The 23909-nt window shown below is 38.3% G+C and overlaps 2 protein-coding genes across 4 annotated transcripts; one reads left to right on the top strand and one right to left on the bottom strand.

Moving 5' to 3' along the window:
• The first annotated feature begins 467 nt into the window (after positions 1-467).
• On the top strand, positions 468-4627 carry c8h4orf47 (chromosome 8 C4orf47 homolog). Its single transcript, XM_017704031.2, has 7 exons — positions 468-708; positions 1400-1505; positions 1651-1870; positions 2642-2779; positions 3943-4018; positions 4186-4368; positions 4451-4627. Exons 2-7 carry the CDS (start codon positions 1409-1411, stop codon positions 4625-4627), a joined length of 891 nt encoding a protein of 296 aa, XP_017559520.2. The 5' UTR covers positions 468-708; positions 1400-1408.
• Positions 4628-5529: 902 nt separating this feature from the next.
• Positions 5530-22419, bottom strand: pdlim3b (PDZ and LIM domain 3b). 3 transcript variants are annotated; one of them, XM_017704089.1, is made up of 8 exons: positions 22171-22419; positions 13749-13900; positions 13197-13281; positions 11320-11387; positions 9827-10024; positions 8468-8595; positions 8185-8296; positions 5530-6658 (listed from the first exon to the last, which is right to left on the bottom strand). In XM_017704089.1, exons 1-8 carry the CDS (start codon positions 22261-22263, stop codon positions 6469-6471), a joined length of 1026 nt encoding a protein of 341 aa, XP_017559578.1. In that variant the 5' UTR covers positions 22264-22419; the 3' UTR covers positions 5530-6468. The 3 variants fall into 3 exon arrangements, with proteins under 3 accessions (XP_017559578.1, XP_017559577.1, XP_017559579.1); XM_017704088.2 differs by lacking the exon at positions 11320-11387 and adding an exon at positions 11999-12186; XM_017704090.2 differs by lacking the exons at positions 9827-10024; positions 11320-11387 and adding an exon at positions 11999-12186 and having other exon boundaries at positions 22171-22414.
• Between the last annotated feature and the right edge of the window lie 1490 nt (positions 22420-23909).

A 23909-nucleotide genomic window follows, 5' to 3' on the forward strand; every position in this document is an offset into this window, starting at 1 on the left:
TAGGTGTTTACTGTCACTATGAATGACCTGAACAGACTGAGCTCCACTGATCTGGGCTGAAATTAGCCTGTATCTGATGTAAAAAAATGTAAAACAATGTGTGTGGAAAAAATATATATATATATATTTTAGTCTTTTTTATGTCTGTTTACACTGTTTGTTCAATAAATTAAAGGTAAATAAAGAAATAATTGGCTACAGAGCTTTTATTTGCTATATTAAGTATATTGTGTGGAATTGTGTAATCAAAATCATTGTCATTAATTGTAAGTAAATTAATAATAATTGCCATTTAATAGGCTGCAACCTTACTTGTAAGTATAGGCAGATAATTTAGACAAATACATCCAGCTTTGTCCAGCATAGAACATGTACGTTTATTTCTCTTGTTTGTCCAATTACTACAAGTCCCAGAATTCCGCAGTAAGAAGCTAGCGAGTGATGCAAATATAACCGTAATCCTCGACTGAAATTAGGAGCTGCATTAAATGTGTAAATACTCATCTAAAACACATAACAATGTCTATAGGTTAATAATTAAATTTAAACTGTAGGCTATGTTTGACTGAACAGTAGCTCCACCGACACGACATCTGAAGCTACTGGTTACACTGGGCACCAAGGAGACGAGCGTACACAAATGAGTCAACAACCAGTAACTGTTATTCTGACTACGCACAAACTGTAAGAAACTGGTGAATATTACAGGTATGTATGAATATTTTCCCTAGTGCTCTCGTATTCTATTGTGTGAGGACAGCAGTGGAAGGTACATTCCTGCGATTAGAGAAGAGAAGAAGAGAGAAGAGTGATAATGATTTGTACACTTACCATCTACTTTATTAGAAGCCCAAACGTTGTGCTTCCACTGATGATCTTACCTGTCTTATAATTAATTAAACAAAAGCACAGGAGCACAATTACAGTCTACAGTCCAGCTGTTGTCGTGCACAATTTGTCAGTCACACTCTGTCATTCATTATTGGTCATTTTCTTACCACTGGACCACAGTTGACCAGGCATTATTGGGGCAGGGGACAGTTTTCACATCCATTATTGTTACTGCTGAATTGAAAGTGCTTCACCAGTCAAAATACATAGCTAAAAGCAGTCCTGTGGTTAGAAACTGTGTATTACTAAAGGACTGAAACAACTCTGGTCCTGGAGTACCCCCTGCCCTGCACATTTTAATGTGCCTCACAGCACACCCACTTTAAATCAGGAAGGGTTTCTTAATGAGCTGATTAGTTGAATCAGATATATGGGAGCAGGTAAAACACTAAAATATGCAGGATGGGGTACTGTAGGGCCAGGATTGGGAGCCACTGCTCTAGTAAAGTGGGCCTACCCAGTAGATGTTTTGTAGAAATTTGTTATGACTAGCTGCTTCTTGTTGGAGGTTTGCAAAATGCCGCCTGAGGGAAAATCTGACATGGAGCGGGTGGGCCTCTTCAAGGAGATGGGCTACATCTCCATAGGGGACAAATACACATCCTTAATTTATCGTAAGTATAAAGGACATTGAAAACCAAACTCTGAAATTCTGGTAAGCTAGCAGTGCTTTGAAATTTTTATGTTGGTGTAAGCATTGTAAAATTTTCATCTATGATGTTTTTGTCCTATTTTCTTTCTTTCTTTATTTTTTTTAAGGTCCATTTAATGAATCTGCACAGAAGAATAAGCAGATGTTGTGTGGGGGACCAAAGAAGAAATCTGCTCTTCAGGCTGGCTACTTTGACACTCAGTTCAAGAGGATCTATGAGAAAGAAGCACTGACAGACCTTGTCAAAATCCAAAGACAGTATAAGATTCAGCAGGCGAAGAAGAACCTAGGGAAGGCCTTTCTGCCAAGCAGCGGGGAGAAGAAACCGTAAGTTAATCACCTTTTATTCTGCTGTTGCCCTTGTCCAGGCTTATCTTTAGTGTGTATTTGCATGACTACATGGTGTGGAACTCCTTCAATGCAAAATGAATGGTATGACAGTGTAAGCTTTTTTGCTCCAGTTGTTTTGGAGAAGCATTTTTCTGTTGGAAAATAAGCATCTGCACATCTGCAGTATTTATACTGAATAGAGTAGATTCATTTCAGAGATAGTTTTGTTAATTTGGATCCATGGTGTGCTACACACCGATCTTCATTTTGTTTTGTGATACATTCATTAAACTTTATCCTAAAAAAAGACTTGAGCTCTGCATATTGAAAGGCAGGGCTATTAATGTGAGACCATGAAGGCCAATATAGTGCAGTGGTCCTTTTCAGTGAGAACATATGAAAAGAACCACCAACACTCAGAGTTTCCATTCCATCATGTTCCTCTGGCCTCTGTGGAGCCTGCCCCAGAGAGAGGATACCAGCCAAGATATCATTATGATCTTAATAAGTCCAAGACTAGGAAAACTCCACACTGGCCTTGTTCTCAGACCGTGACACAGTGTGTCATTTTTCATGTAATTAAGATGGTGGAAAGTACAGCCTACAGGAGATCAAGACAAAGGCATCAAACTTCAGTTTAACATTTAGGTCAAAATAAATGTCATGTGTTTTATTATCCAAGACACTGTGAAGCAAATTGAATTATTCTTCCACTGAAAGCCCTAAGTGTTGTTCCTTTTTTCATAAGGAAGCTATGTTTTGTTTCAGCTCAGGAATTGGCAGCTACTATGGAACACTGGGAGGTCCTATCCAGGCTTTGAGTCCCCTGCAGATTCCCAAAAAGCCATACAAATCACCAGGCAAGAACATGTACACCAGCCCACCCAAGAAAGGAAGTGGATATGGGTCAGTGTCTTATAATACCTGCTTTTATGATTTTTAAAATTTTTTTATTTTTTGGAATGACTGTTAAGATAATGCATCTCCTTCACTACTAGCACTTTTAGAGCAAGTTAATGTTCTTTCTTTGATGTACATGATATAGACACAAGTCTATAATTTTGCTTTAAATAGTCTCATGTCTTCTTGGGCGTGACAAAGAATAAATGGGCGGAAGTTGTGGATTCTTGTTGTTGCTCAGTCAGCTTTCTCTTGTGGGACTTCCTGAACTATTAGATTTCCACTTGTATGGAGTAAAAAGTGTTGACAGTGATGGGAACCAGACATCTGAGGTGTTTCATGCCTCTAAAAGCTACCTCATAGAAAGCTGTTACATGAAATGGTTACCAATCATGTTGCCTAATTCCTGAGACATTGCTTTACAGTAGTTTCACAAAAGGCCTAAAATGTAGTTTATAATAATACATTAAAGGCGGAGAAGTCCATACAAAGTGATTTAAGGAAAAAATCCAAGAGAAGTTACCAAAATATCAACTTTACATAAAAATTTAAAGCTCAAAAGACACATGCAGGTTCGCTGGTCTGTTTGCATAGTAAATTACATGGTGATAGTTGCACTGTAGACATTGAGAACCCTGGTTCCTATCACTGCTATTGTAAACCGAACTGCAGATTTCTTTACATTGCTCCATTTCACATCAAACCACTCAGAATTTCTTTGTTTACATGTCAGTGACTGAATGATGTAGTAATTTTGTAAAATCTGTTGAATACTACTTTAATTGACAGTTTTAATAGGCAATAACAGCCTCTGCTCTTCTGAGAAGACTTTGCACTAGATGGTGGAAGATTGCTGTGAGGATTTGATTGTATTGGACACTGAGGTGTCACCTGTTTGCTGGCATTCAGCACTACAAAGAGTGCAGTTATGCAGATCCCTTCTTTCCTGGCGTTGGACACTGGGCGTGGGGACGCTCATGTCTAGCTTCTTCAGAGCGATATTTTCTTTTAGCAGTGCATTTCTATGGAGGTCATAGCTATGTGTGCACAGCTAAACACAATTGTCAGTAAAGTACCTGAATTCACTAATTAGAAGATGTGTCTGGGTACTTCTGGACACAGTATAATTGTGTGGCTGGATCTGAGATATTTTCCTGTTTGTTCAACAGCTACCCAGGTGTCACCCTATCCAAACTGGACTTGTATTCTTCTGACCCATATGACCGAGCAAAAGAGATGATAAAGGTAAACATTCACAAGAATTTAATACAAATGGTTAGCTTTGTTTTAATAAGACTGGCTCTCCCTCTCCTCTTTCATGTGAATGAACCTGTATATTGTGTTTTTGTCACTAAAATGCTTGTGCATGCAGATGATTAATTTTGCATGGCTAACAAGAAGTTGTTTTCCAGCGTGAGATAGTTGCTCACAAATCTATGCTGAAAGGGGGACCATTCCGTTTGAACCTCCATCCCAAAGAATGCTTTGACAGCAACCCTTACAAGCTTGAAAAACATCTCCCACCTTCAAAGAACACTGAGGACAAAAAGACACACTTTGCTGTGCCTTTCAAACCAAGTTCTCCCAGCAAAAGGGTATGCAATGTGTGTATTTCATGTATTAAAGAGCTGGAGCATATGATGAGTCTAACAAACAGATCAATACATTTTCTGTTAGATTGGAGGAATGAAAGCAGGGACATTTGATACCTATCCGTCCCACTCTGCTGACCCCTACATCACACGAAAGCCTAAGTCAGTGACCATGAATAAGGAGGGAAAAATCTTCCACCCATCTCCTGGTGCAAAGAGCACTCCAGTCAAGAGCATAATCGCCCTTAATGTGAACAAGTAAGTGTCTTACAAATCAAGCATTTAGCCTACTTATTTTGAATTAAGGGGCATAAACATACCTGACTTCACAATGAGGCATTCTTTTAACAGTTTGTATTCAATTATGATTCTTTAGGACATTATTTAGCAGCTCATACTGGACTCTCATGCTGGTTTTACATGTTGAAACTTTCACATTGAAACTTTAGTTGCTTGAAACCTACATTGAACCCAAATTGTGCTTAAGTTGCAGTAATTTAAAGCATTCTACAGCTTACTTGAAACTCAGCAGTTGCAACTGCCTCGTCTTTGTGAAACAAGATGGTTTATAAATAAAAAGGAGACTCACCCTGACTGGTTTGTAGTTTTCCATTTTGTCAGTTTCTGAGCCATGACAACAAACGTGAGTTTCTTAAAGCTAACATTTCTGTAATCAGCAATGTTAACTAGCCTGCTAATGGTAACAGCTGTTTAAGTGCCTGCTTTTGCCTGCTGTTATCGTGATTTATGCAGCTAGATTCATTTTCTCTTCTGTTGATGTCCCCTAATTTTACACAAAGCTCAGATCCATTTGGAATACAAAGGATAGAAATTATTATAGAAAAGGAGACAAGGATGCACTGAACTGTCTAGAACAGGATGAGTGAGACATCAAGTACACTCTAGCTGTAATGGCTACTTAAACATGCAATGAAGAAATGAAAAATAACCAAAGATTAGAAAAAACTGTACAAATATAACATCTTGTTATATGAGTGAATGTGAAAGAGTGAAGTGAACGTTGCAAGCAACAGTTGATTTGTGCAACTGTAACAAAAACTGTTGTAGGCAACTCACAACATGCAACTAGTTGCATGACATTTGACAGTGTAAAGCTAGCTTTGCACCAAAATTCAAATTAATTCATTTGAAAAAGCCCAGGCACAAAATTGAGCACATACTTTATTGAATATTTTTCAATCATAATAATAATAATGTTTGAAAAAAATCAATGCAGTCAAATTGCCACCTTCAGATCTGTGCAATCACAATGCATCAATGCATCTCTACACCCCTAATATGAACCTCTATTGAGGAGCGTAAGGTGCATATTCTCAATCAGCAATCAGTCCACAGACTTTTATCATATTACACAACACTGCTGGTTTTCCTCTGTTCTTACTTTACTTTTTGCTGTTAATTTTATCCCATTAATACACACTGCAGAATGAATTATGACTCCAAATTTTCCCTTTTTTTATTTGCAGGTTTGTGAACTTCACAAACTACAATCAAGTCTCCTCTGTAATGACATATTAAGAGCTGTGATGTCTGGCAGGTGACCTGTTTTCATTTTACTTTGTTTGTGTTAAGATTAAAGACATATATACATTTCTTAATTCTCATTTTCCATCCATTCAGACCTTTCAGAGCTGTTACTGAGTTGTATGAAATTGAATGGTTTGTTTGTGAATTAGAAAGGTATTCTGGAGGAAATCAATATAACAGTATTTTCTGGCATGTTCTGGATTTATCTGAACTGCATGTGTAAGATTTCACACACAAATAACACCATAAAACCGAACACCAGCATGTACAGAAAGGTGGTAATGCTTCTGTTAAAAGAAAAATATGTGTTTCAATTTTTCAGAATTTTTCAAACCTAAAAGAACCAGTTAGTACTGAAATTCAGGATTCAGTAGGCAAGGTCTCTTGCTCCTACTAAGTTAGAGCCTGCTTATTGCCCTAAAATGTGAACAAGCACAAAATATACACCAGACATGCCATGCTTACAGCAGAGTTGAGCAAGCAATAAGAATTCCTACATGTTCCTACATGAGTTGCAACATCAGTTGGCTATGAAAACCTGAGCAGTGGTGTCCTTTAAGCATTGGGATACACAGTGACCAGATCATGGCCTTCAGGTGGTCTCATTCGGATCCGAGCATGAGTCTCACAGTACATCTGTCCCTCCACAAAGAAGTAGCCCTTCTGCTTCAGATTCATGCCGCAGTCTGAGCACACAAAGCAGGCAGGGTGGCGGAACTTGTCCCGCGCCTTGACCACAGTACCCCTGTCAGTCAGACACAACAGTGAGTTTTAGCAGAGCAGGTTTAAAGTGAATGGTTAGATCTTAAACAGGCATGGAACACACCAGATAACCCAATGATTATTGTATTGTTCTTAATTTAAATAATTCCAACAACTACATACAGTTAGTGGAAGTAAATAACCTACTGCTACAGTCTGCCAGTGACTTTGAAAGAGGGATTTATCTTAGGGCAGAAGTGTCAGCAAGAGTAGGGACTAAAGTGACACCTGTATTTAGATCTATTGGAAGGACTTCAGTAAACAAGGTACATTCAGTGACCATGATGCTCATACATTAGTGCACTGTGTATATAAAAAAACTACAGAGCAACTGTTTTTCAGGTGTCTGAGAATGTCAATGCAGGACTACTTAAAGAGGGATTATTGTAGTGGTGTAGTGCATACACCCCTCATTGCAATGAATAATGTACTTTAGAGAGTGGTGCAAAGCCCTAAGGGAATGATTTACGGAGTATGAAAATAGTGCACATTGTATGCTATGGCCTTCACATTCTGTGGATCTCGATTCAGTTGAACCCCTGGGAGTTTTGAGGGTGACATGTTAGACAGCTGGCCATCACCATCATCCAAACACCAACTGAACAAATATCTTTTGGCAAAATGACTTCTCATTGTTTCAGTATTCTTCTAGAGACTTGTAAAATCTGTGCCAAGGCATATTGAAGCCATTCTGGTGTCTCACTGTGGCCCAACACCTCAGTGAGACACAAAGTAAACGTGAAATTATCATTAGCTTATTAGTATTGCCATTAAGCTGGTGATAATTTCCAAGTACAACTACAAATGAGTGACCAATTATAGATAAAAACAAGAAAAAGTGTCTTAGTAATGTGTTTGTTTTTCCTTTAACTGGTCACCTTTTTATAGATGTACTTTGAAATGCACACGACACCTGTATGCTATAGAATTTCATATATATTTAATTGTATTCAATTTTTGAGTGTTATAGAGATTAAAGTATAAATATTCAGAAAATATCAATACTTGTGTTGAAATGATTCCAGTGTTTATTAGTGCTTTTTAAAAACATTGTGACAAGAAATGTTCATACTATCCTATGAGGGATGGGATATTGTGGTAGGGTTCTAGTGCATAAAAACCTTGTTACAAAGAAGAATGTATGTTTGAGAGTTCAGTGTCACTGAATGGTTTGTTGAGTGTGAAAATTATGCAAATCAAATGCTATGTCCTTCGCAGTCACCATATCTCAACTCAACTGAACACCTACGGGAGATTTTAGAGTAGCAGTGTTCTCCACCACCATCATCATAATACCAAACATGGGAATATCTTTTGGAAGTATGGTTTTTCATCTCCAGAAGAGTTCCAGAGGCATGATGAATCGAAGCCAACAGGCGTTGAAGCCATTCAAGGCCATTCAAAGAGATATAGAATAGTTCATTTCAGATTAAACTTTATAAACAGGGTTGTCCCGATTACATGGAAGTCTGTTCCCTATATAAAAGACTGTATAAGGTCTTTACTTACACAATGCCATTGCCACATTTGTCACACAAAGGCAGTTTCTGTAGTGAGCCAGAGGCTGCTTGGGGCTTTGTCACTGGAGCTTTGACACTTCTTGTTACCAGAGGCTTTTTACCTGTCAGCAGGGAAATCACATATAGTGTTCCTATTAAAGCAAGGCGCACTGTCAGTCAGCTCTTCTACAGAGATGCCATCAACTCAGCAGGTGCCAGACATGGTTGGAAATATGGTGCAGTTTAATTGGTAACAAGAGAATAGCGATGTTTTGTACATTCTGGTAGCTCACCATCACTGTCTATATAGTCCTGCAGGGCCTTAAAAGAGCCAGACTGGCGAGGCTCATGTGGTCGGTCGTGATCTTCCTGCAGCATTTGGTACACATGAGATTCTTCAATGGCATTTAGGACTTTCCCACTGAGAACCAAGACAGAACAGAATCATGTTAATATTGGTTTGCCATGTTGACATCTGGTATATAGAATATGCAGCTAGACAAAACACACTGAGTCGGTGTTTTTACCCTGAAAGGTAAGGTTTTTTTGAAAGTGTATACATGTATTTTGTAGGAATACAATTATTGACTGTAGGAAAGGAGCATCCATAGGACCACCAATGACCGGATATATTATTTTAAATATAATACCAGAAATAATAATACCAGATATTATTTTAGATATTATTTTTAAAAGATTACTAGCATTGCTCTGCATGGAAACACAGACTGTGGGGTGTACCATTAAGGTAGATGTCTGATAAAAAAAACAGAAAGTATTCACAGTAAGTTGTGCCACCTTAACAAACACTATCATGTTGGTGTCACAGCTGTGCTCAGAATGGTCCATAACTCAAATAATATCTGGTAAGTGGGGGTGGTCCTTTACCCTTGTTTAACAGAGTAGAGAGTAGCTGCTAAAGCAATGGCTGGACTTTAGACAGTAATTGAATGCCTACAAAGTACACTTTTATGGTGCCAATGACTGGAGGTAGAAAGTAAGTGTATGTAATATCAACAAAATGGTTCAGCAAAACCATATAAAGCTATGTCTGCTATTACAATGGTAATGTGCAAAGTCAGAGAACACCCTTCATTTACTCCACTCAGCTAATAAGCAAAGGATGTTTAGCTGTCAAGACGCCATTACTGAGAGAAAGAAATGAACAAGAAGAATAAACTTTGCTGGTGAAGGTTCTGCTCGTGTCTTCAGAACAATGGACTGACCACCCTAGAGTCAAATGTGTTTGGGGTTACTTGTATCATGAGAAGCAGAAAATGCAACCAACTGAACTTTGAAGGGGTGGAAAAATATCCTGGTAGATTTGTTTGAAAAACTGAAAAGAATGGAAGTTGCAATAAAGGCAAAGACTGGACACACTAAATGCAGACATTTTTAAATACAATTCTTTGTGCAAGACTATGAACTTTTCTGTTAAATATACATTTTCTGTTTTTCTTCTGGCACTGAAAAATAATACATTATACTTAATCACCATTTTGCCTGTATAATAAATAAGGAAGGGTGGTGTCTGACTTTTGCAGAATACTATATATTTGTCAATATGATAAGCACCATGTTACTGTAATACTAGATCTTATATTGGCAGATTGAGATTAAGGAAAGTGTGGCCAAAGCTAAGATTTGGTTACCTGGGTGGTGCCTGTTCATTTCCAGCAGACATCTGAGCCTGCTGTATTGCTTCTGACAGACTGGCATCCGAGTACAAGTTAATGGGGGAGTTATACTGAGCAGAAAGAGCCAAGGCCTCATTCTGAGTGGGATTATTAACTGGTACTGAGCAAGGTACCTGAACTGCATTTCCCATCACCCCTTGAGATGTGTTATCTCTGAAGGTGATTTGATCATGTCAAGGCCAGTGAAAAAGGAGGTGGGTCAAAGGGATGTGCAAAAGCACAGGGCGGTGAAGGGCAAAAAGAAGAAGAGAATAGAAAAGAAGATTAGAAAAAGCAAACAACTGAGTATCAAAATTAGAATTTACCTGCTATGAGTAAATATGTTGTTAGGAGTGGGCAAATGAAAAGAAATTCTCTGTGGTACGTCTAGGATACTGAACACCTACATGTACAATATAGGTCTAAAGGTTTGTATACACCTGAACATCTTCTGTAATAAATGTACTAATATGGAGTTTGTCTTCCTTTTGCTGCAGTAACAGTGTTTCTTCTGAGAATGCCCTACACTGAATTGTATCTATAGATGTTGGATCATGGCTTTTCATTCAGACACGAGTATTAGTGAGGTCAGGTCCTGCTGTTGAATGATTAGTTCTGGACCACTCCAACTCATCCCAAAGTAAGTGCAGGAAAAATGATGATGTTTGTGATAAACTAAGTCACTATACACCACAATAGCTTCTCTGAGTTCACCTTCAGTACTTTAAAGAACATTGACAACATGAATGTTTCTGTAAAGATGTTTAGACGGGGTATGTAAATACCTTTGAACAGGTAGTATAGAATAGCTGTCAGATATGTAATCTGAAATACAGTACTGTGCGAAGGTTTTAGGCAACTAAACAAATTTTTAAACAATTTACCTCAGCAGTGAGTTTATCCCAATATATATTAGAATAAAGTAATATTCATAATTCAAATACATGTAAGAACAATAAAAAGTAACAAGAATTTATTGGATTCATATTTTTCTTCTTCACAGCTACCACAGAGACTTGTTAATATCATCAATTACATAATGAGCACAATTTAATGAAGCACTGATTGGTCAAACCAGGAGTTGCTTTTTAACTACATATAATACTGGGCTTCCTCGAGGAGAGGTTAGAAAATGGTTAAACAAACACAAACATCCATAAAATCAATATTTATTTTATATATATATATATATATATATATATATATATATATATATATATATATATATTTATTTATTTTTTTGGAAAATGTGTCTTGGGTGCCTAAGACTTTCGCACAGTACTGTATATTGTATGTGATGAAAATGCCCTCAAGTAACATCAAATACATGATGGTACATTTTTGCCCACTCTTATTTTAATGTAATGCAATGTCTTCATTTCTTTGAATGTTCTGACACTCGTTACTATATGACCACAAATGTCTCATTATATGACAATAAAATGTACTATCTCATATGATCTAGTGACCTGCTTTGGCCCCCAGGTATGAAGGGCTTTGGCCTGACATTAAACTTGTGTTCGAAGTAGCCAAGGTCCTGTAAGACATAAGAAGGGGAGGAAGGAGAGGTAAGATACACAGTTAGAAGGACACAGGGAGAGAGCAGAGGTCCGCTTAGGTCCAGCATTTCATACCTCAAAACAAATTTAACCTATTAAACCACCAAGATAACACTGGAACCATACCCCCTTAGATTACTATCATTCTGCTATGCATTTGAATTAAATTAAATACTTTTAAACTACTCCATTTACATCAGTATTTAAATGTGAATCACTATAATAAGACATCTGTTTTCCTTATGAACACAAATGTATTGATTGAAAGTTTGATATATTTCATTTTTGGCAGAATATCTTCGCTTGTATCAACAACTTCTAAAGTTTAAGAGTGAAATTGAATCTAGTTAGCTTTATTCTTTCTTGTTTTCCACTCTCAAATGCAAGTGGTACACTCATTTTATCATTTCATGGATGACCAAATTTGCCAATAATTCTGTGTAGTAATCTGGCTTGTTTTGATCTCAAGCCTCCAGCAGGACCTAAGAGAACTTCCAGCACAGTGGAATGTGTGTTTAGCTCAGATGTTAGAGGCCAGGCGGGTCACAGCAGCATGAGGTGTGTGAGGAAGAGTCAGATCGCCACTCACCCCTCAGGCCTGTCATGCACCAGGCCGCGGATTTGTCCATGCAGGGCGTCTTGTATGTTGCCCTCAGAGTAGAGGCCTATGGGGGTGTTGTAGGAAGAGCTCACCACCTGCCTTTTGTCATCCAAGTTGCCAGCGGCCACAAATGGCTGCGCCCTTCTGTTGTGGCCTGTGCCTATTGGCTTATACTCCTGTATACAGCGGACAGACACACACACTGCATGCTGAGGTCAAAGCTTCACACAGACAAGGCTAAATCACAACACAGTGCAGTGCCAAATTCTGCAGTGTTAAACTGCTGTATTGTGCAATGTTCTTTTCCTTCATTGTAAATAATTCTGGTGAATAACAGCTCAACTTGATATCTTGATTGCTGTTCCTTATTAAGACATAACAGTCTGTTGGGGTCAGATCCTGCTTTTCTATTTAAGTTATTCTGCTTGTGCGCTTCTTCTATCCTTGTCCAGACAAAGGCCGGGCATGTTAAGACTGAATCACTGTTCATCTTTTCATCCTTTTTGATTAGACTTACAAAAGAAATACAAATGAATGCAATAGGTTTAGTCTTTAAATGTAGTCATGGTACTCAAACAAAATAAAAATGTCTAAATTTACATGCATTTATTGAGGCAAAAACTTTCATATCAATAAAAGTACCTACAGTGTTGGGGAAGTTCCACAGAAAACAATGATGCATTACAACTTACTGTGTTTTCAGTGTTTTCACTTTCAGTACTTTATTTAGGCAGAAATAGCCAAGCACAGTAAATATCATTTAATAGGCTTGTTACTTGAATACGACACAGCCAGTTATACTGATTATTGTAAATGGCTGATACCTGAAAGACTAACCTGTGGAAGTGGTCCAAAAACAGCTGCCATAAAATATACATTTTATAAGGATAATGTAAATGTCATGTAAGAAGTGGTCAGCAGAGCATTGGCCATAGTTGAAGGAGTTATACACTCAGCTTGGATTTTATTATGTATCCTACTGGTGAAGGTCAAAGTCCTTAGATATAAATTATCTACCCTCTCATGTGTCTCATGCAATCAAGCATTTGAAAAGAAACATGAACACAGAACATTTCCAGCCCCACATGCAAAGCTTCTCTGAATCTGTCTTACAACAGAAGCATATGTGAAACAGATAATGATGGCTGTGCATGTGGCTTTTAGCTGCTTTTCCTCTTGATCTTACTTGTTGTTCTGCCTCCAGATTGATTTTGAATGGGTGTGCTTTTCCCTCCTCCACAACTTGTGGTGACCAGAGTTTGGTTTCAGGTCTGGAATGCAGACAGCACTTATTTAGTCTAATACAATGTGCCACATACAAAAATAAGTTCAAACATGGGTAAGGAAGGGGGTTGCATAGCATCTGGGCTATGATCCATATCAGAATTTCTAATGCCATACAAGGTTCTGTATTTTAGGGCAAAGCGTGGATTAAAGGAGCATGTAGCACGACTAGGCCTGTATCAGATCTAGTGAGTACTGGCTATGCTGACAGATGTGTCAAAGGCAATTCCCATCATCATTTTCTCTTTTAATACATGCTGCGATAAATTAAAGAACATCATACAATATTAGAAACTGTGTGGAATAACAGCTGGAAAGATGCAGTATTTAACTCAACATGACAGGGCCTTGTAATTTAGAACAAGGTGTGAATCATAAGGACTGGGCTGGCTTTGTGGAACAGTCTCAGTACACTCAGCAGTCTTGGCTGATTTAAAGCTTTTATGATACTCACCTCTCTATCTTAAGGCAAAGTTGGTGAGTAGAGTCTTTGATCTTGTTCTGCGCTTCACTGTGAGTCATATCATCTGTTGAGACTCCTTCAATGGCCAGGATGACATCCCCTGGGCACAGATTGACCCGTGAGGCCTTACTGCCAGGAGTCACCTAAAAACAATTTAGCATGAACTTAGAGTTTGCACTGTCTTGTAAATAATGGTGAAAGTTAGAGCTGGGTGATACCTTTGGTGCCGTACATTGATTTTTAGTTTTAAGAGTGTTGTTAGGTGACCAAAGCTTAGTTAGTTGCAGTGTAGTTGTATTTATTATTTGTGGTGTGCTTTAGATTGAAGTGAATGAACAGTTTAAAAAAGGCTAAAACGAAATTAATAGAAACTTTCCTTTCTGGAAATCTGGCTTTTGTTTATGGCTTGTAAGACATTCTTTTAGCCTAGAGTATCAGGAAGATGGCCTTGTTAACTTTATAATGCAAACCTGATATGATACATCTCCAATTCCAATGAAGTTGGGACATTGTGTAAAACATAAATAAAAACAGAATATGATGATTTGCAAATCCCTTTCAACCTATATTCAATCGAATACACTACAAAGACAAGATGTTTAATGTTCAAACTGATAAACTTTGTTGTTTTTTTGCAAATATTCACTCATTTTGAATTTGATGCCTGCAGCACGTTGGGACAGGGGCAACAAAAGACTGGGAAAGTTGAGGAATGCTCAAAAACACCTGTTTGGAACATTCTACATGTGAATAGGTTCATTGGAAACAGGTGAGTGTCATGACTGGGTATAAAGGGAGCATTCCTGAAAGGCTCAGTTGTTCACAAGCAAGGACGGGGTGAGGTTCACAAACTTTGTGAACAACTGCATGAGCAAATAGTCCAACAGTTTAAGAACAACGTTTCTCAATGTGCAATTGCAAGGAATTTAGGGATTTCATCATCTACAGTCCATAATATCATCAAAAGATTCACAGAATCTGGAGAAATCTCTGTAAGTAAGCGGCAAGGCAGAAAACCAACATTGAATGCCCGTGACCTTTGATCCCTTAGGCGGCACTGCATTAAAAACCGACATCATTCTGTAACGCATATTACCACATGGGCTCAGGAACACTTCAGAAAACCACTGTCAGTGAACACAGTTCGTTGCTCCATCTATAAGTGCAAGTTAAAACTTTGCCATGCAAAGTGAAAGCCATATATCAACAACACCCAGAAACGCCGCCGGCTTCTCTGGGCCCGAGCTCATCTGAGATGGACTGATGCAAAGTGGAAAAGTGTCCTGTGGTCTGACGAGTCCACATTTCATATTGTTTTTGGAAATCATGGACGTCATGTCCTCCGGGCCAAAGAGGAAAAGGACTGTCTGGATTGTTATCAGCATAAAGTTCAAAAGCCAGCATCTCTGATGGTGTGGGGGTGTGTTAGTGCCCATGGCATGGGTAACTTGCACATCTGTGAAGACACCATTAAGGCTGAAAGGTACATACAGGTTTTGTAGCAACATATGCTGCCATCCAAGCAACGTCTTTTCCTGGGACGTCCCTGCTTATTTCAGCAAGACAATGCCAAGCCACATTCTGCACGTGTTACAACAGTGTGGCTATGTAGTAAAAGAGTGTGGGTACTAGACTGGCCTGCCTGCAGTCCAGACCTGTCTCCCATTGAAAATGTGTGGTGCATTATGAAGTGCAAAATACGACAATGGAGACTCTGGACTATTGAACAACTGAAGTTGTACATCAAGCAAGAATGGGAAAGAATTCCACCTACAAAGCTTCAACAATTAGTGTCCTCAGTTCCCAAACGCTTATTGAGTGTTGTTAAAAGGAAAGGTGATGTAACACAGTGGTAAACATGCCCCTGTCCCAACTTCTTTGGAACGTGTTGCAGGCATCAAATTCAAAATGAATGAATATTTGCAAAAAACAATAAAGTTTGTTCATTTGACCATTAAATATCTTGTCTTTGTAGTGTATTCAATTGAATATAGGTTGAAAAGGATTTGTGAATCATCATATTGAGTTTTTATTTATGTTTTACACAACGTCCCAACTTCAGTGGAATTGGGATTGTACTTGGAAAATATTATTATGCTGAATTTTATTTTAATTCTGAGGTTTCTATTGATGAAGACTCTTGCCTTTGTTTATTGGCACTGTTAGTTTGCTGTACTTATTCATTTTGACCATTTTAAACCAGTTAACTGCTTAAAGTCCAGGCTATTATTCAGATATCATTCTTAAATGTTGTTATTAAAGGGCCAATAAAGGGCTTTACATTTGTCTTGTATTTTAGAATTTGCTCAGTTGCCCTCTTATGACATTTTGTGTGGGTTTATGTTCCAGTACAGTTATAATTTCTTTTTATATGACAAAAAAGTGATTTGTTTTTCCATAATATGGGTCCTTTAAACTTTTACTGTTGTTCATTTACTATCATTAATCTAATATGAAGGTAAGTTGTCATGAGACTGAGAATTTGAGGAGAGGATTCATTGCAGTTAAAGGGGTTAAACAGCTTGCTACCACATACAGTATATTTTTGTAACCCAGCTTAAAAAGTTTCTATATTCTGAACTTGGAAAAAGTCACAATTCATACAAAACTGCAATATGAAGCAGATACAGCTCATAAATATAGTGATATTGAATAGTTATCTGTTGACCTCCTCCATGCTGAAAGGAGGCTATAAATAGTGGAGTGGATGTGTCAATCGGGGTGCAGTATCAGTATCACCCACAGGGGGCTATAGCTGAGCCTATTAGGGGCTTGCTGATCTAACGGCTGTGGCATCTGTGCTACTGTCCAGTGCTTCTCTAGCCCCCTCCTTCATTAACAGAGCCTGACATCATCTCTCTTCACTCTTCTCATCCCTGGGCAGCTCATTTTCTGAGGTATTTTCCTCTATCCCTGCAGACATGTATCTCATCAGCCTGACGTGTGGGCTGAGGTTTTCTCCACCTGAGTCTTTGACTAACAGGCCTGTAAGAACCCCACTCCCACTCAGTACCGTCTGCCTCCCCACAAGGAACACTGAGATCCAATCAGGTCAGCTATTTAAGGCTGGAAGATATGGTTCCTTGGTGTTGGTGCTGGTGTCTTGAAGATTTGTCAGGTTTTATTTTGGATGGCTGATGAAGACAGTAGTGATTAAAATGTTTTCAAGTGCTTCTACATTTCATATGGGCATTAGCAACAACTTCAATCTGCCAACAATTTGTGTTGTTTAGTATGTTCAGAGGTGGTTAGCAACTACTAGTTACATGTAATAAAAATGATATGCGAGATGTTCCTACATTTGTGAGGAATGTAATCTACTTTCCACCTAGTTAGCCATTTACATGGAATTCCTACTCTCTCAAAAAAGATCACAAAGAGTTCTTTGAGCAATGTTACAGAAGAAACACTTGGTTCTAGACCCCTGTTCACAGAACCATGTTAAAGAGCCTTCATATGATGTTTGATTCCAATTTAAGTGTCATTTATTAAAATTGTGCTCTTAAGAACCCTGATACTTGAAAGGTATTTAAGGTACCCAAAGTGTTTTTTCTATGGCATCACTCAAAAAACATTTGTGGATTTGTAGTAGAGAGTAGGAACGCAGTGTTAATGGCTAAACTGGAACTATGATGTAGAAAATGTATATGAAAATGTATAAAAAATGTAATGCTGCTTTCAGAACAAAACTTTGTCTCATTTTTGTCGTTTTGTCATGCCAGCCAGCCTTTAAATGGACTAAAATATCATGATGAATAGACCAACTGAAAAGCTCCAAAATTACTTGAAAAAAAATCTTGTTCCATGAATTTCCATTCAAGGTTATGAATGTTTTTTCCCTCTCATGTAAAGTTACCATTTTTAGTTTTTAGACCAAAAGATCCAAAAACTAAAAGAATACTGTTTGGCAAAAAGTGAAGGTGCAAAATAAGGGTTCTTTGAAGTGATGTTATAAAAGAACCCATTTGGTTCTAAAACATTTCAATGGATGAAATGTTTAAAGAAGCATTTTTGGTAAATAAGGTGTGACAAGCCTTTTATTTGGTCCATTAAAGGACCAGAGAACCTTTGTACCATGGATACAGATTACAGGTTTTTTCTTAGGAACTGTATTGCCAAAACCCATTAAGGATCCTAGATGTACTGAAGGGATATTTTTTGACATTATTATTTGATTGCAATAATAACACTTTTACTTAAGTATGACTTTAGGCTACTCAGGTCATCTTTGAGTATGTTGTCCTGTATACTAACTGGTACCATCTTTCCACCTAACCACAGACTTCTATGAAACAGGCTTTGACAAGCAGAGCCTTTGATCCGTTACTATACTGTTTGATGCAAATATCTGTCTGAAGGCTGTGCTGTCATGCATTCACCTTTATTGTAGACACCTCTTTACATTGTGGTAGCAGAAACTGAGGATGATTGGTGAGAAATCCGCACCAGCGGAGCTCGGAACAGAAACAATGAAAATCAGATTGTTCCCATGACACCACTCTAGCAGAAGACGATGCACTCTGTCCAACAGAGGAACAAAGCCACTCTGTTTCTGAGGTGCAAACAAGGAGGGCGCTACGATGGGCAACAAAACCACAGAGCAGCTGTTAGCAAGGCTCATAGAAAAAAAAGCTAATTTTTGATGAAACATGCAACATCATAGAGAACACCTGTTGCCTGTATTGATTCTGTTGGAATGCATGTTGCTGGACTTACAAACTGGAAATATATCAACATTAAATAAGTGAACTGTGTTGTCTTTAAATAACTGATATAACTGTAAAACGGAAGAAAATAATAAAAGTCCATTTCAGTGAATGAAAACTGTTTATGTTGAACCAAAAAAAAACATTCCAATGAAACTTATATTAATTTTTTGTGAAATGTGTCAGTTTTGCTCCAGCAACAATTGCTTTAAAAATTACTTTTTATAAGTAATAAAAATATGTGTATATTGACTTTACTCTATTGAATTGAATGGAATGTGTGGCATAACTGACTTACATTTATACCACAAAATGTATTTTTTGAATGTGGAAGGCTTCAGGCTCGAAAGATGGTAAAAAAATTAACATGCAAACACAGACGGGCTAAACCACAAAAACCTACAGGAAAAGAAACATGTCAAGTCTCGTACTCTCTAAGCAGCCACACTACACTGTCATGATAAATACAGCCAACTGCATGATGATTTTGCTATAACAAAAAGAAGAGATGGAATTTTAAACAGCATTGTTAACATCTGTCATAACTGACGTTCTGCAATTTGTGTCCATCTGGAAGTATTCCCATATTGGAAGAAGCTTGCAGAAACAGACAGTAGCCAACTTGTAGCTGAAGCTCGCTGTGATGTCATCACAGAGGCATTAGTGTTTGAGTGATTAAAGACAGAGGCTTAGCTTGTGGGATGTAGAAGGAAACCGCTCACATGTCAGATTATTTTTGCAGTGCTTTACTGCCTGAAGGAGCAACACCCCTGAGCCTTTAATTCGGTAGATATCTTTCATCTCGGTTTATGCTAAGTCAGTTGTGCACGGTTCAAAAGCAGAGGTTTTCCACCACAACTAATTTCCAGTGCAAGCCATCCGAATTACTGTATTTACTTTGAAATCAAAACTACCACTTATTTGTCCTAGCGGCAGAGCTAGTTGCAAGAAAAGCATTACATGAGAGTGCTAACAAACCCACAGCGGTTTACTTTAAACATGACATCATCATTTGTGACTGCTGGAAGTCTAACCCTGCCTGACTACAGATAACTTTTTAGTGGAGCTTACATTTATCTGCTAATTTGCTCCAAGTATATTTTTAAATACTTTTTAGTCTGAAGATTGTTCCTACTTTATTTCTCTGTCTTATTGTGGGCAGTTTTTATTGAATGTCACATCTAGGCCACTGCTGAGAGCTAACATGTTTATGATGTGATCTAAGACTTCCTATTGACATTGGCTAGCCATAAACCTCAACAAGACATTCCACAGGAAGAACTGTGAATAAGAGCCAGTCCTCATTACACTAGTCTGCTCTACAAGTTGTTTCAAATCATTATACATTGTTTCCAGGCAGATTTCATACATTAGTGCTCTACCGAATACTGGGACAAGCTGTGAATTGTACATTGTACAGGAAGCAGGAAGACCTATTTTGAATCTCAAAGGAGGCCTAGTGTTAAAGAGAATGAACCCTGGACGTCTGTATCATACCAAATCACCTTAGTACTTCTGTGGTTACATTAGTGTTTCTGTACAGCTGGACGAATGCATACATGTGGATAGCTCAGACAGACAAGTTCTTGTCTGGTTAAGGTTTTAATTGACAGACCATGTCCAATTTGTCTACATAAATGGGGAGTTTTCTTAACATAGAAGAGTGCAACGATTTGCTTACACAGTTACACATAATGAAAGATTATGTTAGATAAACAACAGTTTTCTCCTGCTAAATGCTAGACTATGATAAAACAGAAATGTTGCTGTTGAGTCTTATGCCCACTCGAAGTAAGTTGCAGAATTTATTCTTGATCTAAATTATTTCTCAGTGAAATCATAAACTACAGTTAATTAAAGATTTTGTGATACACTTGATGCTTTATCATTTCAATCTCATATCAGGAACATCTACAAGCCTGCATTTGTATGGTTTGTGAGAACCATACAGTGTACTGTTTTTTTTGTGTTCATTGATCGGATCATGAACTCATATGCATACAAAAACATTTCAAATGCAAACCTGCAAAAGTCTGCAAAAAATATAATATAAAATATATATAATAAATGGAAAAACAACAGTCACCTTTGTCCAAATGCTATTTTTATTTTTGGGGCTTAATCTTAAAGTTAGGCCTTATTCATATTTTTTATTCTATTTTTTAAAAAATGCTCCAGTAAATATACTGCTAATGGATTGGCAGTATCTGCTACTAAGCTAAAAAGCCTCTCTTCTTCACACTAACACTTATTTAACCTTCCACCTCTCATGTTGCCATGAATTTCCTAGCAGATGGTCAAAGAGCTTTGGGACTGAGAGGGGGCAGACGATTCACTCAGCAACAGGTGTGGGGAACCCTTCTGGAGCCCTAATGTAGACATGTGTGTGCGTGAATACCAGGCATCTAGTGCAATAGACCCTATTTGGATGCAGTTGTAATATTGACCTACAGTATATTTAGCAGTGTGCTGAAGGGTGGCTTATCCATATATTTGCAAATTAGCGAGTGAATGCAGCCAACTGCAGCCAATCACTGACAGTAGAGGGAGCTCAGAGAAAGGTCACAGTATACAGAGTCATCAACAACTGAATCATCAGCCAAGTGAGAGAAACTATATATTAGCTTAGATAAAGTATTAGATTAGGGATGTGATTCAAACTGGAATTTGAAATACTAGATTACAAATTTGTTTGATTTTTCATTGACATTTCAGCCATATAAATGATTTGGAGGAGTATATTGTTGTGACATCAAAATTATTATCACTTCAGTTTTTTCCGTTATTTGAAAAGGTCAGCTTCACTTTACACTGTATAAGCATTTCATGATGAATATCAAAATAGCGGAAATTTTGACCAAAAGAAATGGTCCAGAATGACCTGTAATAATTTTTCTTTGTTTGTTTAATTTTTCATTTGAAAGCACTAGTTGGCTTTTACATTGTGTCAAAATGTCATGATGAGTGGACTAAAAAAAAAGAAAAACTGCTTGGAAAAAATAACACTGTTTCATTAATGTCCATTTTATGCTTTTGCCTCTTTTGTAAAGTTACCACACAGTTTAGTCCTGTTGGACATTAACCCATTCCATGGACAAGGCCCAACTTTTATTTCTTCTATAACTTCTATAACTTCTATAACCTAAGAATAACTCAAATAACTAAGGGGTTATAGTTGAGAATATTTTTGCTTCGTTCTCCCAAAAGATTTTTTTTAAAGATATTGTTAGATCTTGATTATATATGATGCAGAAATTTGCATTGTATTTATGTTGGAAGAAAGTAACTCAGTTGTTAGAGATGCTGAACTACGCATGCATACACTGATACAAAGTTGTCCTATAGTTAACTAAAATCTTATAGTTAACCCCACAACTCCAACTCCACTCTCATAACCTTACCCCTTCAGTTTCACAGTCGATACTGACTAACTCAAAGTGATTACTGCTTAAAAAGCCTTAATCAGTCTAGAACTGAAAGGGTTAAACACGGATTCCAGCCACTGTATGTAATAAGTTTGCTTTATAATCCTCAGCTATCTCTACTGTGGGTACTCTGAGTTGCAAAAAAACGTTGCTGTTTTTAGGTCGACCCACTTGTTTTCCATGCCTGTGGCTGTGTTGCCAACGACATCAAAAGTGTCCTTATCTCTGAGAGCTCCTCCAGCTGGAACATGTGAAGTAGCCCAAAGGATATCTTTCACTCACCCTGGTGATGGTCAGAGGCTGGTTGAAGTCTTTGCCCCCAGAGAGGCGAAATCCCCAAGGGGCCGGCCCTTCCAGCACCACGTTCTGTGGCATTTCTCTTCTTTGCTTACTCCCTTGTCCCTCTCTTGTCCTTGTCTCTCGCTCTTTTATCAGCGCACAGGAGAGCAGCAGCTGCAGCACTGAGAGAATCAGCTGTCCCTCCTCTTTTACGCTCCCTCACTCACAGAGCTGATTGGCAGCCAGCGCCTGAGTCCCTTATAAGAGTGTGTGTGTGTGCATGTGTGTATCAGTGTGAGGAGGATGCCAGAATGCCCCACCTCCAGAGTGAGATCATACAGCAAACTCAACATCTGAGGTAGTGCTCTACCATGTTCTCTCTCTCTCTCTCTCTCTCTCTCTCTCTCTCTCTTTCTCTCCTTTTCCTCAGTATTCTTCTCTCAATATTCTCGGCTCTTCTCTCTCTCTCTCTGTCTCTTTCTCTCCTTTTCCTCAGTAGTCTTCTCTCAATAGTCTTGGCTCTTCTCTCTCTCTCTCTCTCTCTCTCTCTATTCTTGCTATTCCTGTCTTGGTTGGTCTTAGGAGGTCTTGTTCTCCTGTGTTAGTGGAGCACCTGTGTATGACTGAGTCATCACTCACCATCTCAAAACTGTGAGATGACAGAGCGTCTTGGACAGATCGAGCAGTCTTAAGAGCACACCATCACAAAGTTAGTCAGAACAAGATCAGACCTGTCAGAGATGAGGTGGCTGCTTTAAACTAAATGCATTGAATAAGACTTCTGTGACTTCTAACTGTATACAAGGCGTGTAGCCACAGGATTGATCACAGCAATGATAAAAATCAGTAATGATGAAAATTTGACTTGCTGTCTGTGAGGCTTGTAGTTGTACTCTGTCTAGTCAAAATAATGACACTATCTGTGTGAGAGGTCATACTCGAGCCTAGCCTTTGTTTCTCATTCCTCCAACCACTGCACAGTAATCATTGCAGTCAAGCTTTCAATTATTTAGCAGTATGTAACTGTTTAATGTTAGTAATATTTTGAACAGAAACTGCTTTTATAGCAGTGACCGAGAAGCTCCAGTCAGCAAGATCAGCCAAACTGTCGTCCGTTCTGATTCTTCTTGACCTCTCAGCAGCTTTTGACACGGTCAATCATACAATCCTTCTGGACGTCCTCACCAACCTTGGAACCACTGTCCTATCTGGAGGATCACTTTTATCAGGTAACATGGAGAGGGTCCACATCCTCTCCATGCTGGCTCTCCACTGGTGTCCCACAAGGCTCGGTTCTGGGTCATCTTCTCTTTTCTCTTTATATTAGCTCTCTTGGTGAAGAATTATGCTGTTATGCTGATGTCACTCAACTAATGATTTCTTTCTCACCCTCTGACACACAGGTTTCCAGTCGCATCTCGACTCTGTCTGACATCTCCTCATTGATAGCAACTGACCACCTGAAGCTCAAAGACTGAGCTGCTGTTCATCCCTACAACTACAGCTCCTCATCATGATCTTGTCATCTCATTCAAGAACTCTCTGATTGTTCCATCTGTAGAGGCAAGAAGTCTTGATTTCTGGATGGCCAGTTATTGTTCTTGACTCCCATCGCAAACTTAACTTAGTCATGCAGATTTCTACTGTGCAACATCCAAAGGCTTGACTACGGCAACTTGTTCTTGGCTGGTCTTCCCATAGAGGCCATCAAGCCTCTGCAACTCATCCAGAATGCAGCAACA

This window comes from Pygocentrus nattereri, chromosome 8, assembly GCF_015220715.1.
Source record: "Pygocentrus nattereri isolate fPygNat1 chromosome 8, fPygNat1.pri, whole genome shotgun sequence".
NCBI lineage: Eukaryota > Metazoa > Chordata > Actinopteri > Characiformes > Serrasalmidae > Pygocentrus > Pygocentrus nattereri.

Excerpts from the sequence above, each read along its gene's own strand:
- pdlim3b (XM_017704088.2), bottom strand. The coding sequence starts at position 22,263 with ATGCCACAGAACGTGGTGCTGGAAGGGCCGGCCCCTTGGGGATTTCGC. Across the intron at positions 12,187-13,196 it reads ATCTGGAGGCAGAACAACAA|GAGTATAAGCCAATAGGCAC; the intron begins GTAAGATCAAGA and ends CGCTGTATACAG. Across the intron at positions 6,659-8,184 it reads AAATGTGGCAATGGCATTGT|GGGTACTGTGGTCAAGGCGC; the intron begins GTAAGTAAAGAC and ends TCTGACTGACAG.
- c8h4orf47 (XM_017704031.2), top strand. The coding sequence starts at position 1,409 with ATGCCGCCTGAGGGAAAATCTGACATGGAGCGGGTGGGCCTCTTCAAG. Across the intron at positions 2,780-3,942 it reads AAGAAAGGAAGTGGATATGG|CTACCCAGGTGTCACCCTAT; the intron begins GTCAGTGTCTTA and ends TTTGTTCAACAG. Across the intron at positions 4,019-4,185 it reads GAGCAAAAGAGATGATAAAG|CGTGAGATAGTTGCTCACAA; the intron begins GTAAACATTCAC and ends GTTGTTTTCCAG.